Here is a 15,992-nt window from a genome sequence, read left to right on the forward strand (position 1 = left end):
GACTATAGACCAATTCAGAGTTTGCAAACAGTGATGACGTTTTTTGTGGGCGGAGCTTATTTGGTTGCAGAAAATTACGGTTTTGTGGCAGTCTACGGAACAATGAAATAAAAGAATAAAAAAGGTCAATTTGAGTTTATATTTAAAAATTCTGACTTTATTCTTGCAGTTCCGAGATTAAATCTCACAATTCTGATAAGAATTGTCTCTCTTTTCCCCTTGGCTCTGGCTTTTTCCCCTGAGAATTGACAAACTCACTATTGTTGAGTTATGAAGTCCTAACTAGAAAATATAAACTTCAGAATTGTAAGATAAAATAATTAAATGTTATGTAAAATGTTAATAGTAACAGATTTAAATATTATTCTGTAACTGTAGGGCTAATACAATGCGTCCCCTACAAACAACATACACGAAAAATATTATGCAGACATATTGTTTAAATTAAATTTATGCTTTAAAAGTAGCGTAATCAGCAGTTTTCATCCATAGCCTGTCCATTTAAACATCTGTGTTTAATTTCCAATTACATCTATGATGACAGTTTTCTAAAAAAAAAAAAACATTTGCATTCCGATTCTGGCACTTCACTTCTACCACACAGCTGCAAGTGTCATAACTGTGATGTTTACTATGAATTGGTCTATAGATAAATTGAAACAAAAAATATGCCTTTTTGGAGATTTCTAAATAGCCAGGTTTTCATTCAAGGATTTTTTGCAAAAAAATATTTAGCGCTTCAAAATTTAGTTGGTGGAAATGCCATTTATCGATAAAAACTCTCAAGTGTCGTCAAATGTTTTTTTCATTTAACTTTAGTGCATAAATTCTATATTGATAGTTTAAATGTCGCAAAAACATTTTTTTTTTTTTTTTGAGAAAAGGGGTTTTAACGCAAAGAAATGTGGTGTCACATGACAGAATTAGCCAATAGGCAGAGTCTGTGTTCGTGGTGTTGCTCACTTTAAGGCACCGTTTCTCTGTAGTTCAAAAGCGCATTAAATCCTATTCATATTATTAGATTATATCTAAAATTATTTTATATAGGCCTATGGAAAGAAAAAGACGAGTTACCTTTAAAATATACATATGTTAATTTGATGTTTCTTTAGTACGTTGCAAGTTAAAATGTATTCTTTTTTACAAAAAGTACAAAATTTTACATTAATTCGATTTGGCTTGTTAGCCTTTGTTTTCATTCTTGTTTTGTTCTCAGTTGTGTTCTACCGTTAAATTTAAAGGATTTGTTGTGGAGGGAAGGGAATTCAGTTTTTCCGGGATTACGTCATCATCTACACAATTTTATTGGCAAAATTCCAGTTGGATGGAAACAGACTGGAAACGGCAAATTTTGCAAAGTTTTTTTTTACGAATATTCAAAACATTGCAAAAACTGGATGAAAACTTGAAAACTCCTTATGATTTGTCAACATTTATAATATTTTTTTTTCACACTGTTGATTTATAGTGCGTGACAAATTTTTTAACAATGTGAAACGAGAATAATTCTAAACATGTTGAACAGTTTTAGCCAAACTAATTCCTTAATACACAAACTTGTTTATAGCCTGTTTTATCCCATGTCTCAAGAATTACTGTCAAGTAGGTCATAAATAAGAACTTCTTTAAGTGACAGACACAGGTATAGAGTCACAATTCTTACAGCTAGTCTGTGAAGACGACTTGTCCCGCCAAGCATCATTTAGCTGCCGATATTCCTGCTGGGCCAGGTGAAGTCGCTGTTCTTTGACCTGGTAGATCTCCTTTTGGGCACTCAACGCTTCCTGAACCACACTCAGATAATCCCGCAACATGAACTCCTGCTCCCGCTGCCACTGGGCCCGCGGATCCTCCAACTGGGTGCTCTCTATGGCAGGTAGAGATAAAATATATATATATATTAAAAAAGTGGAATACATACACTACCGGCCAAATGTTTGTAATCATTAAAACTTTTTAACGTTTAGATTTTTTTTTAAATAATTCAAATTATAAATACAATACTGTTAAAAACTTATGCTCGCCAAGTCTGCATTTTATTTAATCAAAAATACAGTAAAAACTAGGGATGTAATGATATTATTACCATAATATTGCAATAGCAAAACTGTCTTGATATTATCATGGTCACATGACAATATAAAAAAATAGGTCTTCCGGGCAAAAAGTGTAGTTTTTAAAATATATTTAAACTATTTATTTGAACAGGTTTATTCGAAAAGTTGTGTTTTGGGCCATTACGCTTTGACACAATATCTGTCAAACAAACTAACACCGAAAGCACAATATAGCTTAATCCCTTCATCAAGTCTGTTTTTGCTGCACGTTTCACAGCAAAACATGCACTTCATTCAGGCGATCAGCTCGTGATCCCAGGTTTTCTGTGCCTTAGAACGGCTCAGTTCATAGCGAATGCAGTCAAGTTGTTTACTGCATGTGCTGTGAGCTAAGCCAAAGACTATAGAATACCCAAGAAATGTCACTCCTATAGTTTTGAATGGGTAAAATGCAACGCTTATTATGGCTGCGAAGCCGCGCATTCTTAGTGAAAGAGCCAATCATTGATTAGTAAAGTCGGCGCGTCACCGCAGCTGCCGTTTAGAAGTCCCGGTTGCTATAAAAACAATCGGCTCTCAGTACTGCGCATGCGCACTGGCTCATTGAGCCGGAAAATTAAGCGTTTTTTAACGCTATTGGAGCACAAGGAACCATATTTATGAGGCAGTTCCTGTTGGATTTCTTTGGTGATTTAAAACATGAAATTTAATCGTAAGCTCGGTAAACAGTTTTGGAGAATTTGATGTTTCCCCATTCAAAGAGATAGGAGCTGCACTGGCCGCCGAGTGACATGACTTGCCTTAAAGGGACTTTGGCTAAGCGCACATTTTGGAACTCAACAGCCACCAGTTATGCTTTGTTTTCGTGGCAGATTATAGCATTTCACTAGATTTGTAGTCAGATGCATTTCGGTAAGCCTGTTTTCACTGAAGCTAGAATGTTCCTTCAAAATAAAAGCTCTACTCTTGTTCAAAAAAAAATAAAAATCTTAAAAGTGTGGTTTGAACACCCATTTCAGGTCTTGGAGTGTCTGCTAATGAGCTGATGATCTGAATCAGGTGTGTTTGATTAAGGAGACATTGAAAACATGGGCTGTATCCAAAATCTCCCCCTATACCCTCAAATAGGGAACTATTTGAGGGGACAGCCATTTTAAATGGTGTTCGAAACCATAGTGGACGTTCTCGAGTGCACTCATTCAATCTCACAAAGCACCGTAAAAACGAGTGTACCACCAATGTACATTTAACGGCTAGAGATAACCCATAATGCACTGTGAGAGTCGCACGGCAATTAAATTCCCACGTCTCGCCAGAAGATGGTGCCGGCACCTGAATCCATCTGTTCATTTTACAACATGCTCATCCATGGTGTAATACAGCGTACAACACAGGTACAAATTCGTTGTAAACTGATTAAAAAGGTTGTTTAACTAGGGTTTATATGTAATTTCTGTAACAGAGTTTAAGATAAATCCTTTAATCTTACTACTGGAACTGCCCATTTTAAATCATTATTAAACAGCAAGCAAACTATGCAAAAGCGGCAGTCCTTTCGGTGCACTTAGTGTCCGAATTTACTCACTCATTTTCATTCACTCCTTCAAGTGAAATGTACGAGTGGACTAATGTAGGGAATAGTGAATAGGGTATAGGAACGTGGTTGGGAACCACTGGTGTAAAGAAAAATAATATACCTATGAAATACTCATTTATTTATTTTACAGTGCAATTGTTTTACAATATATGGCTATTACTGACTATTATTATATTCAAAATTTTTTGGCTTCCTAAAACACCACTGTGAATGTAATTTTGACTGAGACAGTATACCACAAATAAAAAGAGGGCCCTTTAAAGTTCAGGTATAAGTCAATTTACCTTTTTCTGACTTAAGTTTTCTTAGTTAAGAACATTGGTTGGAGGTCTTAATTTTGAACTCTCAAAGTGCATTAGATCCTAATTTGTCTTTTTTTTTAATATCGCAATAAATGTTGTGGACTTCATATCGCAATATTATCGCATCATGAGATACTGATATCATTACATCCCTAGTAACAACAGTAATGCAATGAAAGCAATGCTTTCTGTTGTTTTGTTTTAAGTGCAATTTATTCCTGTGATGGAAAAGCAGAATTTTCAGCAGCCATTACTTAAGTCTTCAGTGCCACATGATACTTCAGAAATCATTCCAATATGCAGCTTAGATGCTCAAGAAACATTTCTTAATATTAATGTTAAAAAGTAGTTTCGCTGCTTAGATTCCCATTGGAAATAAATGCTGTTCTTTTTAACGTTCTTTTCATCAAAGAATCCAGAGAAAAGTATTACAGCTTACACAAAAATATTAAACAGCAAACAACTGTTCATCAGTTGTATTACATTTTGTTAGTAAATTACTAAAACTAAACAGAAAAAACTAAAAACTAATAAAATGAAAAAAGTCACAGAATAATTAAAACTTAAATAAACAATGAAACTGAAAATATATAAAAAAAAAGCTCATTCACAATCTTAATGAATTATATAATTGTGTATAAATAGTACTAAAACAATTATTTTAGATAGATGTGTCTAAATTTTTCAGTTAAAATAGTTAGAATAGCAAAAAATACTGGGCATTTGCAACAAATTATTTACAATAAAATAATCTCTCAAAGGCTTGTTTTTATTTGTGCCAAATTAAATATGACACTTAATCTGTCTAAACCCACAGAATCACATATCAGACACACTATACTCCTGTGCATGCATGAGGTAGGCTGAATCTTGCTCAACTTACTGGTATTGTGGTCGACATAATAGGCTCCAACGTGGGGGTCGTAGGCCTCCTCCCATCCCACAGGCAGCTCATCTCCAATACAGTCGGCAAAAGTCAGAGGCTTAGTCTGCCTGGAAAATCAAATAGAGAATCCAACTGTTAGTCAATGGACAATCATTAAGACAGACAGTGTGATGTTGGACCTCCACCCTTCATGCCTATTTTCTGTGGGATGTCACTCCAGCATATCACTGAGAGTTTGAGCGTGGCACAAGCATGTGTGTGTGGGGGGGGGGGGGGAGGGGCATCAGAGGAATGTCGGGCTATTCACCTCCAGTGTGCTGGCCGAGCACAATAGCCGGAAACCCAAGCCGGGCATTCCACAGGTCCTGCTGACCCATCGCCTGGAGGTTTCTGAGGCAACACACTGTGGCTCTCCAAGCCTAGCGCTTTGGATCACCGTAGAGCAATGGGGACACTCACTTGGCCAAAAACAGCGACGCTTAAACTTTTATTAGCAGGCGTTCGCTAATGCTAGCAAAGTAGTCTGGCTGAACTTCAGTGGAGAGCTCTGTTGGCACTCGCTGGCTAGACTAATCAATTAAAAAGAAAGAGCTTGTTGAGATTTTAGAGTAAATTTAAGGAGCCTAGGAGGTTTGTCACTAACCTGATATAAAGATGCTAATATAGATGCTATCCAAAGGCTTCCGGTAACAATATTGTAAACAAAAAAAGCTTTAAGCAATGGATTTAAAAAAAAGATTTTTTATTATGTAAAAAAATCATTTATTACGTTTGTCGTAAATGATCTTGACTCAGGCACATACTAATAAGATAATTTCACAATTAGGTCAGTTGATTAAGAAAAATGCTATTACTACATGTTTCAAAATGTCTTAATCCTAATACATTTAAAAAATTACATTGTTTAATTATGATGCATAGTATAAAATAGTTTTTGCGAACTTTTGACGGGTATGGTACAGTAATGAGAACAACCTTTCTTTCTTGACAGTATTTGTGAGATTCACGTACTCTGTCATTAATTTTTCACCCTCATGTCGTTCCAAACCCATAAGACCTTCATTCATCTCCAGAACACAAATTAAGATATTTTTGATGAAATCCAAGATTTTTCTGACTGAGCTTTCTGACATAGACAGCAACACAGCTGAAACGTTACCATGCCGAGAAAGGTAGTAAGGACATTGTTAAAATAGTCCATGTGACATCAGTGGTTCAAGCGTATGTCACATGGGTGATTTTTGGGTGATTTAACTCTTTAATGGTTTGTCAGATGTAGCCGACAAACCTTTTTTTTTTTTTTGGTAAAATAATATTTTACTAAAATATACAAAAGCTACATCTGACAAACCATTAAAGGGTTAGATCACCCAAACATGAAAATTCTGTCATTAATTTAACTTAAGATTTAAGTTTGGGTATTGTTTTTGTTTAGCGCATGAATGTCATATTTGCCCATTTTTAGTCCATGTGACGTCAGTGGTTCAACCGTAATGTTGCGCAGCTATGAGAATAGTTTGTAGAAGAATAGTAGTAGTAGTAGTAGTAGTAAGAATACAAGAATAGTCGATATAGAACATGCATGCACTTTGCCCTGTTTGCAAGCACAGGAAAGCACACGCATGCATCGTGGTACTCTTGTGAATGACGGCTGACCCGGAAGAGAAAAGGTTTTGTTTTCTTTGCGCACAAAAAGTATTCTCTTAGCTTCTTAACATTGCAGTTGAACCACTTATGTCACATGGACTTTTTTAACAATGTTCTTATTACTTTTCTGGGCCCGGGAACTGTCAATGCAGGGTCAGAAAGCTCTCGGATGTAATCTAAAATGTCTTAATTTGGGTTCTGAAGATGAACAAAGGTAGTACGAAGGAGTAATTAATGACAGAATTTTCATTTTTGGATGATTTAACCCTTTAATGGTTTGTCAGATGTAGCTTTATTTTTTTGGTAAAATAATATTTTACAAAAATGTACAAAAGCTACATCTGACAAACCATTAAAGGGTTAGATCACCCAAAAAATGAAAATTCTGTCATTGATTTAACCTAAGACTTAAAGTCCCCCTGAAATCAAAATTAAAGTTTTTTGGCTTTTAGTATGAATATATTAGCCTTAAGATTATCTATAAGCTAGTGTGCTTGAAAACAACGACAAAATTTGCGTTTACAAGATATGAGCATTCAAAACTTACAGTCTCGTCACTTCCGCCAATATGAATCAAGGATTTGGATGATATCACCGTGCACTTCAGTTTCTAATCAAACGTTCTGTCCAATCAAATGCTCTCTAGAGTCCGTAGTGTCCCGCCCCCTACACAGAGACGCAATACACGGAGCAGATCATATGTGCAATCGGCATGTATTAAACTACACAGCCTCAGCATGATTATGATCACTATTTCGTTTTAGCAAGAGTTTCATATTGAATCTATGGGTGATTTATTAGTCTGTGGCTGTCATAAGCTTACAAATGCGGCTTTACTGAGCTCAATGGCTCTGGCCGGAGCAGATATAAATGGAACGCTATTGGCTATTCAAAATTAGTGGGCGGGGCTGGGCGATATGTTTTTGTTTCAGTTAAAAGTACGTCACCACATAGAATAACGCTGCATGTTTCAAGGCACTCCAGTGGACCTTTAAGTTTGGGTTTGGATATTGTTTTTGTGCAGCGCATGAATTTCATATTTGCCAGTTTTTAGTCCATGTGACATCAGTGGTTCTACAGTAATGTTACACAGCTATGACAATAGTTTGTAAAAGAATAGTAGTAGTAGTAAGAAGAACACAAGAATAGTCAACGTACAACATGCATGCACTATGCCTTGTTTACAAGCAGAGGAAAGCACATGCATGCATCGTGGTACTCTTGTGAATGGTGGCGAAGACTGACCCGGAAGAGAAAAGGTTTTGTTTTCTTTGCGCAAAAAAAGCATCCTTGTAGCTTCTTAACATTGCAGTTAAACCACTGATATCACATGGGCTTTTTTAACTATCCTTATTACTTTTCTGGGCCTGGGAACTGTCTATGCAGGGTCAGAAAGCTCTCGGATGTCATAAAAAATATCTTAATTTGGGTTCTTAAGGTGAACGAAGGTAGTACAAAGGAGTAATTAATGAAAGAATTTTCATTTTAGGGTGATTTAACCGTTTAATGGTTTGTCAAAAATGTACAAAATCTGAGAAACTTAAGATTTAAGTTTTGGTTTGGGTATTGTTTTTGTGCAGTGCATGAATGTCATATTTGCCTATTTCAAATACTTCCACTTTCAGGCTTTGAGAAGAGTATGTTCTGATGCCGTTATGCACAGCAGCAAGGTTACGCAATGAATTCAGCTCTGTGCTTCACAGATTATCAGGAACATTCCACATTAAATCTGATTTGTGCAGCATATTTAAAGGATTAAACCATTTTCCACAAAAATAAGTCACATTAAGCCACACGTAATGTATAAATGTATTACATAAGCAAAGAAATATCAAGCCAAGTGGCGTCTGCAAACAAATGCTTATTTTCTTAGAACTAACTTTACTTTTATGAGCCATTTTTGCAATACCTTTTAACCGCCTGGTGTCAAATGGTTTTTAGTGGATGTATCATTTCTCTACTTCTTACAGGTGTTGTAGTCATCACATGAACTATGGACCATTTAAATTTAACTACTTACTAAATAGTCTACTCTTTATAAAAGATACTTTTATCTTAATTTTGTAAATTATAGATATATGGAATGGCTTGGAATTTATATATTCACTTCCAAGGCGAGCAGTTTCATTCAAAGCATCTTACATTTGTCTGCAGTAAGTAAGCGCATGCTGTTGCCTTCCCCTGTCGATTCAAGACTTTCAAAGAGGGTGAAACTGAACTAGCTCCTTTTTCATGTTATGAATAATGAAACTGTGCTGAGAGACCCCCACTGGCCTGTTCTAAATTTAACTTGGAGAAAAGAAACTTGTGCGACACAACAAAGAGCACGGCTGCAGTGAGAAACACTCATCTTTTTCTCATCCCATAATTCTCCAGACTCATTGACATCTCATCTGAATGGGTGACATTAATCTCTGAGCTTAAGCCTGCGTATCTGAGATCTTTAAATGGACAAGAGCCAAGGGAACTCAAAAGCTCAAAATCCCAAAGCATGCTGTTGAGATTTGCACATTAGAATGATTAGGAAGGAACGGAATGAATATGGTGCAATGGCCTGCTTTTTAAGAATTATGTAAAACAAGAAAGGCTTCAGAAAGGTCTCCTGTTCTTTTCTTGAAGCTCTAGCAAACCTTGTGAAGTCAAAGACTCAGGACCCATGGTCTAATGCAAAATGACAAAGCGCACAGTCGAGTGCAAACACAGGACATAGCTAACTGATGAGTCAGACACTTTCATTCAGCGCACTCCATAAATTCCCCAAGTCATTTATGAGGCTCCAACTAGCAGCGCACCGCGCTCAAGGTCCGACAATAAAAGCGCGCTGCTACACCCCGACGAAGGCCGGTCTTCTATCAGAGAGCGAGATAACATTCCATTTACCTGAGCGCATGTTTTCAGCATGTCACACTGAGGCAAAACAAAACAGTTCCGCCCAGTGTGGTACATGAGGGCACGCCGCAAGAATGCTTTCTCTGCATTTATGTGGTTAGACATCAAGTTTGCAACTTTACAAATACAAACAAAACAAATAATGAGGCATCTGGTGATTCTGATGTTCTAATTCTATCATAAGCAGTAGATCCAAATGTTTGTGACTACTGCTGATAATGTTTTATTTAGCATTTGTCCAATTTAATCAAGAATTTAAATGAAAAGTAGGGGTGTGCGATATGATGGTTTTTGATCGTTCTGCTTTTGAAAAATATCGTAGTATCGAGCTACAGCGTGCCTCCGTCTTAAAGGAGTAGTTCATTTTCAGAACAAAAATTTGCAAGTAAAGTACTCACCCCCTTGTCATCCAAGATCTTCATCTCTTTCTTTCTTCAGTCGTAAAGAAATTGTGTTTTTTAAGGAAAACAGGATTTCTCTCCATATAACGAACTTCTATGGTGCCCCCGAGTTTGAACTTCCAAAATGCAGTTTAAATGCAGCTTCAAAGGGCTCTAAATGATGCCAGATGAGGAAGAAGGGTCTTATCTAGTGAAACAATCGGTTATTTTCTTAAAACATAAACAATTTATTATACTTTTAAATCTCACACAGTACACACAGAGCTAGACATGACAAGCATTTAAAGTTAAAAAGTATATGAATTATAATTTTTTTTTAGAAAATAACCAATCGTTTTGCCAGATAAGACCCTTCTTTCCTTGGCTGTGATCGTTTAGAGCAGGGGTGCCCAACGCTGTTCCTGCAGATCTACCATCCTACAAAGTTCAGCTCCAACCCTAATCAATCACACCTGAACCAGCTAATTAATCTCTTAGGTAGCACTTGATAATTACAGACAGGTGTGTTGGAGCAGGACTGGAACTAAAGTCTGCAGGTAGGTAGATCTCCAGGAACAGGGTTGGACACCCCTGGTTTAGAGCCATTTGAAGCTGCATTTTGGAAGTTCAAACTCAGGGGCACCATAGAAGTCCATTATATGGAGAAAAATCCTGAAAAGTTTTCCTTAAAAAACATAATTTCCTTAAGACTGAAGAAAGAAATTAACATCTTGGATGACAAGGGGGTGAGTACATTATCTGTACATTTTGGTTCAGAAAGTGAACTACTCCTTTAATATACTGTACAACGCAACATGCATTCACTCAAGAGACACTGCACTTATTTGCAATCACAAAAGTACATTATTTGCATGTGATTTAAAGCCTTGCCGGTAAATAACGTTATATTCGTCCACACGCTGTTCTGGCATGCGCCTTCATAAGCACGTACACCTGAAGTGCGTGCGCTAAAAGCCTGTCAAGCAGCGCCTGATTTACTGGACTAAGCTATCTTTCTCGTCTGGTTCGCTAATACTGTCAAACCACACAAGGATTAAATATAAACACAGTTGGTAATGTCTAAAATGAAAGTAAACAGCTAAGAGAAAAACAGACACGTGCCTGTAGATATTAGATGCGTGCAGCTCTTAAAGCGACATAACTAAATATACTGCCGATTGTCATTAAAGGTGCCACAGAATGCATTGATACAATATTTTAAATTGTTCTCTGATATCTACATAGAAGGTATATGGCTTAGGTAAGGCAAAAACTCTCCAGAAACGTTTTTTCAAAGCCAATTTACAACCCTAGAATTTGTCCCTAGAATGAAATGGTCTGTTATTACCTTATTTGGAAGGTTCATGAATAATAATGATGAGCTCTGCTCTAATTGGCTGTTTCACAGAGCGGCTCATTTAGCTCTCACACAGCAGAAAGGAAACACATGGAGGAAAATATATATTTAATTACGGAGCTCAAGCCGCTATTAATATGCGGGTCATTGAAACTGCTGTTTTGAATGCACGATAACTTTTTACCTTCACTTTTGAGATTTGTGATTGCACGTGCAGCAGTACTTAGCACATTTGACAAGAATATACTCAGCGGTGATCAGGATCTGCAAATCATTTGCCATCGTCCGCGCAGTCATCTCTCATTACTCTGTTTATGTGGTAGGTGAAATTGTATGTACTGCAATGTAACAGGCTACCGCTAGCAAGAAGCTAACCGTGTCCCTTTAGTGGCTCGCCTTATTTTATTAGAACGCGTTATTTGTTTTCCGCGCGTTTCTGGGTACAGACACCAACTCATCCCTGCACTTAATATCTCCTGCACAACCTGGAATATAACATTTATTTCCATGATATGCCATTTTCTTTATTGTCCTCACTTTGTTCTTTCACAATAGCCTACCCGCAGAACTTCTGATGATTTGACTATGCAAATGTTGGGGGCGTGACTATTAATGATCCCAAGACTATAACGTCATAGTCTGTTATGTTGGAATTGGCCTCTTTTTCAGTGGTCTTTTGCAAACACCAGATTTATATAAGAAGGAGGTAACGATGGTGTTTAAGACTCACGGTATGTCATGTCCATGTGCAGAACTGTTATTATTCAACTATGCCAAGGTAAATACAGTTTTGCATTCTATGGCACCTTTAAAGGGACAATTCACCAAAAAATTACTCAGATGGTGTCCCGAACCTCTATTAAATAGACCTAGTGTACTAGTTTGTTTTATTTGTATGTGTATTATTGTAACATGTAGTCTATCTTTGTTCTTATTTTTTAATAACAAAGGTTTAAAAAATGACAATTTTTATCTTCGTCCAATTTAGCCTAAACATCTGCCATTCTTTTTATTTTTTATTTTGTTACCTTGTAAGGATTTGGTTTTAAAATAGGGAAATTAGTTTGGCTGTGCTGCTCAGACAACTTGCAAAATATTAAAACCAACATGACAAAGAATCATGATAAAATCATGAATCATGATATTTCTGAGAAAAAAATCATGATATGATATTGCCATATCGCCCACACCTATAACCTGAAAAGTTATAAAATGTACATGAAATTCATAATGTCTAAGCATTTGGTCTACCCTCCTTTCACTAACAGTAGCACTTGAGCTGACATAAGGTGCAAATCGATGTTATTTGACAATTAATGTCACAAATTTGATTATTGACTTAAAAACGCAGAACTTATTTCTTATATTTCTTATTCATTGTATTTTTTTTAGGTTTTTCCTCCAATACTTTATCGTTTAATTGTATATTCTATTGCATTATTATTATTTACATAAAATAAAGTCATACAAAATATGTTGTGCTATATTGTTGTATTTAGCAGACAAATGAGATAAAAAGAAAATTATAGGGTTGACAAAGAGAAGTGGGATTAGGATTTAGATTAGATTCGACCCTGTGATCCAACACCTCCCATATGTTGTGAGCATGTGGAGTTCACTGCACCACAGCTAATGTCACCATGCTCTAAAAGCTAAATAAAACTCGTAACCATTAGTAATCATTTTCCAATTACTGATACTTTTGGCTCCTTCAAATCTTAAATTCCTGGCTACGTTCTCGACCAGGAAAAATGAAACCTGGTTATTCCATTCAAAGATGACGATGGCCAGCATGATTACAAGAATTGAAAATTAAGAACAAATTTAACATGTAACATAACCTCAGTCTGGCAAAACACAAAACTGATTTAGGCCCGCAAGTACTTCCTAAAAAGAAAAATACACATTGTGGCTTGATAATATCACGGAACCAGAAAAAATACTTCAAAAAATGACTACATGAAGATGATTATAACTAACACCAGCAATAATATTACATGTAAACTACCCAACCAAAATTTTCAAACAGTTCCAAGCAGCTCATTATTATTATTATTATTATTATTATTATTATTATTATTATTATTAAATGTCTGAAGGGCAGGCAACACCTTGCTGAGCACCTTACTGTTCTTCTGTGCATTTGCCACAAGAAGGCTGTCACATGGGAGCTCATTACCAAGTAGAGCCACTAACATTAGAACACCCTGTCAACTAACTATTGCTCAGCAGTGAGAACCAGCCATCTGAGAGATGCATGCTGGGGGATGGAGGGAGGTGGGTCTGCTGACAGTTTTGGGTCAGGATTTGAAATATTTGTCATATTTAATCAGCGCCTTTGATGCACCACACTGTGAAAAAAAGACCAGTCGACCAGGCATGAGCGTGGAAACGTCTGTTATGCCTCTTTGTTTCCATTCAGTTGCTTAGCTCAATGCTGTTGAGTTTTCTGCACCATTTCAGTATAAACATAATTACATTGGGGTTAAACGGAAAAAGAATTGGACTGACAAGTCAGCTTTTTCTCTTTCAGCCTGTTTATAATACAATTTAATTACACACCCCAAAATAATAATGATAATAATAAACATTTATTCACTAAAAGTCTTCATTTATTGTCCAATGTGATTCCAAACTTGTTTCTGTGAGACACAAATTAAGATATTAAGAAAAATACATTTGTCAGTGTCCAGAACAACACTGGTCCCCACTGACTTGTCAATACATGGACAAAAATACAAAAACATTTTTCTAAATATCTTCATTGGTGTCCCACAAAATAAAGTCATTCAGGTTTCAAACAACTTGTTGGTGAATAAATGATTATAGGTTTCAGGTGGAATACCCATTTAATTTCAACCAAAAACAAAGCTCTCATAGCAAACGAATGAGTGTGGAATGCACTGAAAACTATTTGACCATTCTTGTTAAAGTTTGCATAGCTCAGGCGCACTTTGAACCCGTCATGCACCTTGACTCGCAGTGAAACGGATTTGAGGGAATCAGCTGTGGGCTTCGCTCATGCTAAGGAATGTGTCCCAGGTACTTGTTTACAACTTTCTGCCATCTTGGTTTCCTGGCTACAGGCAAACCTGTTGCACCACACAAAGGGGAAAAATATGCAGTCTGATTGCTATCACCTTTCCATTTCGTTGTACTCTGTAAATTACTACATTAGTAAAAAACCAAAAGGAGGAAAGGAAAAACACAGCCGGCGCAAAGTCGCTGAACATACCAAAGCTTGAGCCGGTGGAGCTTGAAATCATTCTAATATAATCTTAGGCATTCCTGCACAGATTTTGTGTTAAAGTCCAAGAGGACTTAAGTGGTAAAGCTGGCACTGATCATGGGTTCCTGGATAAACAAAGCAACATTTCAACATCAGGGAAAAAAATGGAGCCTAAAATGCATACATGATTTGAGAAGTGAACTGTATTACAAAACAAAGAGGATTCGAAGTATCACAGATTCACTGAATCACAGCTGTACATATGAGTAATGGACTCAGCATGCATCTGCACACTGAGTAAGCAAGTATGCATTCCCAGAACGTGCAGTGCTCATCACGTACCTATCCCTTGGGTCAATCCAACTGGTGGTTTGATTAATATGGTCTATATAATAGACCTTCCCGTCAAAATCTCGGGCCTCTTCCCAACCCTCTGGCAATGGTAACTCCTTCCTTGGCATGACCAACTAGTCTCCATGTAATTTTCTCTGTAAGTCTTCTAAATTGATTCGAAAGCAAACCATGTGTTGCTTTTCATGGACTAGTCCAAACTTAAACCTAACGCATAAGGAAAGTGCCATTAATCAGACACAGGGATGTATTCCACATAATCCATGATACGATTTCCAATATTCCAGTTCAGTTCCTGCAGCCTATATTGAGCATTGTTTTCACGAGCGAATGCGGTTAAATGAATGGATGAATGTGGGATGCTCTGAATCGGGTAACTTTGCCGCAAGAGTTGCGCTTGTGGTGAAAAACTCTTCGTTTCTTGTGCATTCTCGGTCAAGTACGCAATACATCAGTCTATCATCTTTTCTGGCGGAGCCTGATGGATGGTTAACTTGCGCAAAACGTCAGAACGCGAAACTTTCAAAGGTCGTGCGCGAGAGTTTTCCTCCAATAAAAGAAAACCAAAAGGCAATTTAAAAGTCCACAAAATTCCCTCCGAGCATTGAAGACAGAAAAAGAATTAATTCTCCAGCATTATCCACAAATATTTGAGCGCGTCTAGAGGGTTTTTTTCGCTCAGTGTCTGCCCACCATGTTTTAGCGACAACTGTGCTAGCCTGTTAGCCCAAAAGCTCGTTATATAGGCAACGCAAACAGTTACTCCACACAAACGTATTCCGTATCTTCTCGTTTTGTCGATGCATTCGTATCACTTCCACAGCATTTCAGCAATTTATTTTAAAAGTAGCGCGTTTCTTTCCCATTTGTTTCCAAATGTTGTCTTTTCCTTTAAGTGGCTGTGTGCGGTTCTCCCCCGTAGTCAAGCTCGGTCGCTATGCTGCGGTTGGAATGGATTACGTCATACAGGTGATGGCCGTAGCCCTTCTAGTAGCAGTGCATACTCAGATTAATCATTACAAGCTAAGAGGTTTTAAAATTTCGTAAGTTATAAATAATGGAACATTTTCTTTCTATTTAATACGTATGGGCGGTTTGGGGGACATTTATTACATGTCTTGGAATAAGGATCAACTTTTAAGTGGATTCGTAATACAAATGTGTGTGATGATATTGATGTGTGATAGCAATGACATTTGTGACCATGGACCACAAAACTAGTCATAAGGGTCGGATTTATGCACCTGAAAGTTGAATAAATAAGCTTTCAATTGATGTAGGCTATGTTAGGATAGGA

At 36.9% G+C, this 15,992-nt stretch overlaps 1 protein-coding gene across 1 annotated transcript in view; it reads right to left on the bottom strand.

The window, feature by feature from the left end:
- Nucleotides 1–15,537, bottom strand: part of wwc1 (WW and C2 domain containing 1) — a 47,700-nt gene extending 32,163 nt beyond the window's left edge. Inside the window, exons 1-3 of the mRNA XM_073824635.1 lie at nt 14,687–15,537; nt 4,840–4,949; nt 1,664–1,867 (exon numbers count right to left, since the gene is read on the bottom strand). Of these exons, the coding sequence (XP_073680736.1) occupies nt 1,664–1,867; nt 4,840–4,949; nt 14,687–14,805 (433 nt within the window). The 5' untranslated portion in view covers nt 14,806–15,537. The remainder of the gene's footprint in view (nt 1–1,663; nt 1,868–4,839; nt 4,950–14,686) is intronic.
- Nucleotides 15,538–15,992: the final 455 nt, after the last annotated feature.

Source organism: Garra rufa, chromosome 19, assembly GCF_049309525.1.
Source record: "Garra rufa chromosome 19, GarRuf1.0, whole genome shotgun sequence".
Taxonomy (NCBI): domain Eukaryota; kingdom Metazoa; phylum Chordata; class Actinopteri; order Cypriniformes; family Cyprinidae; genus Garra; species Garra rufa.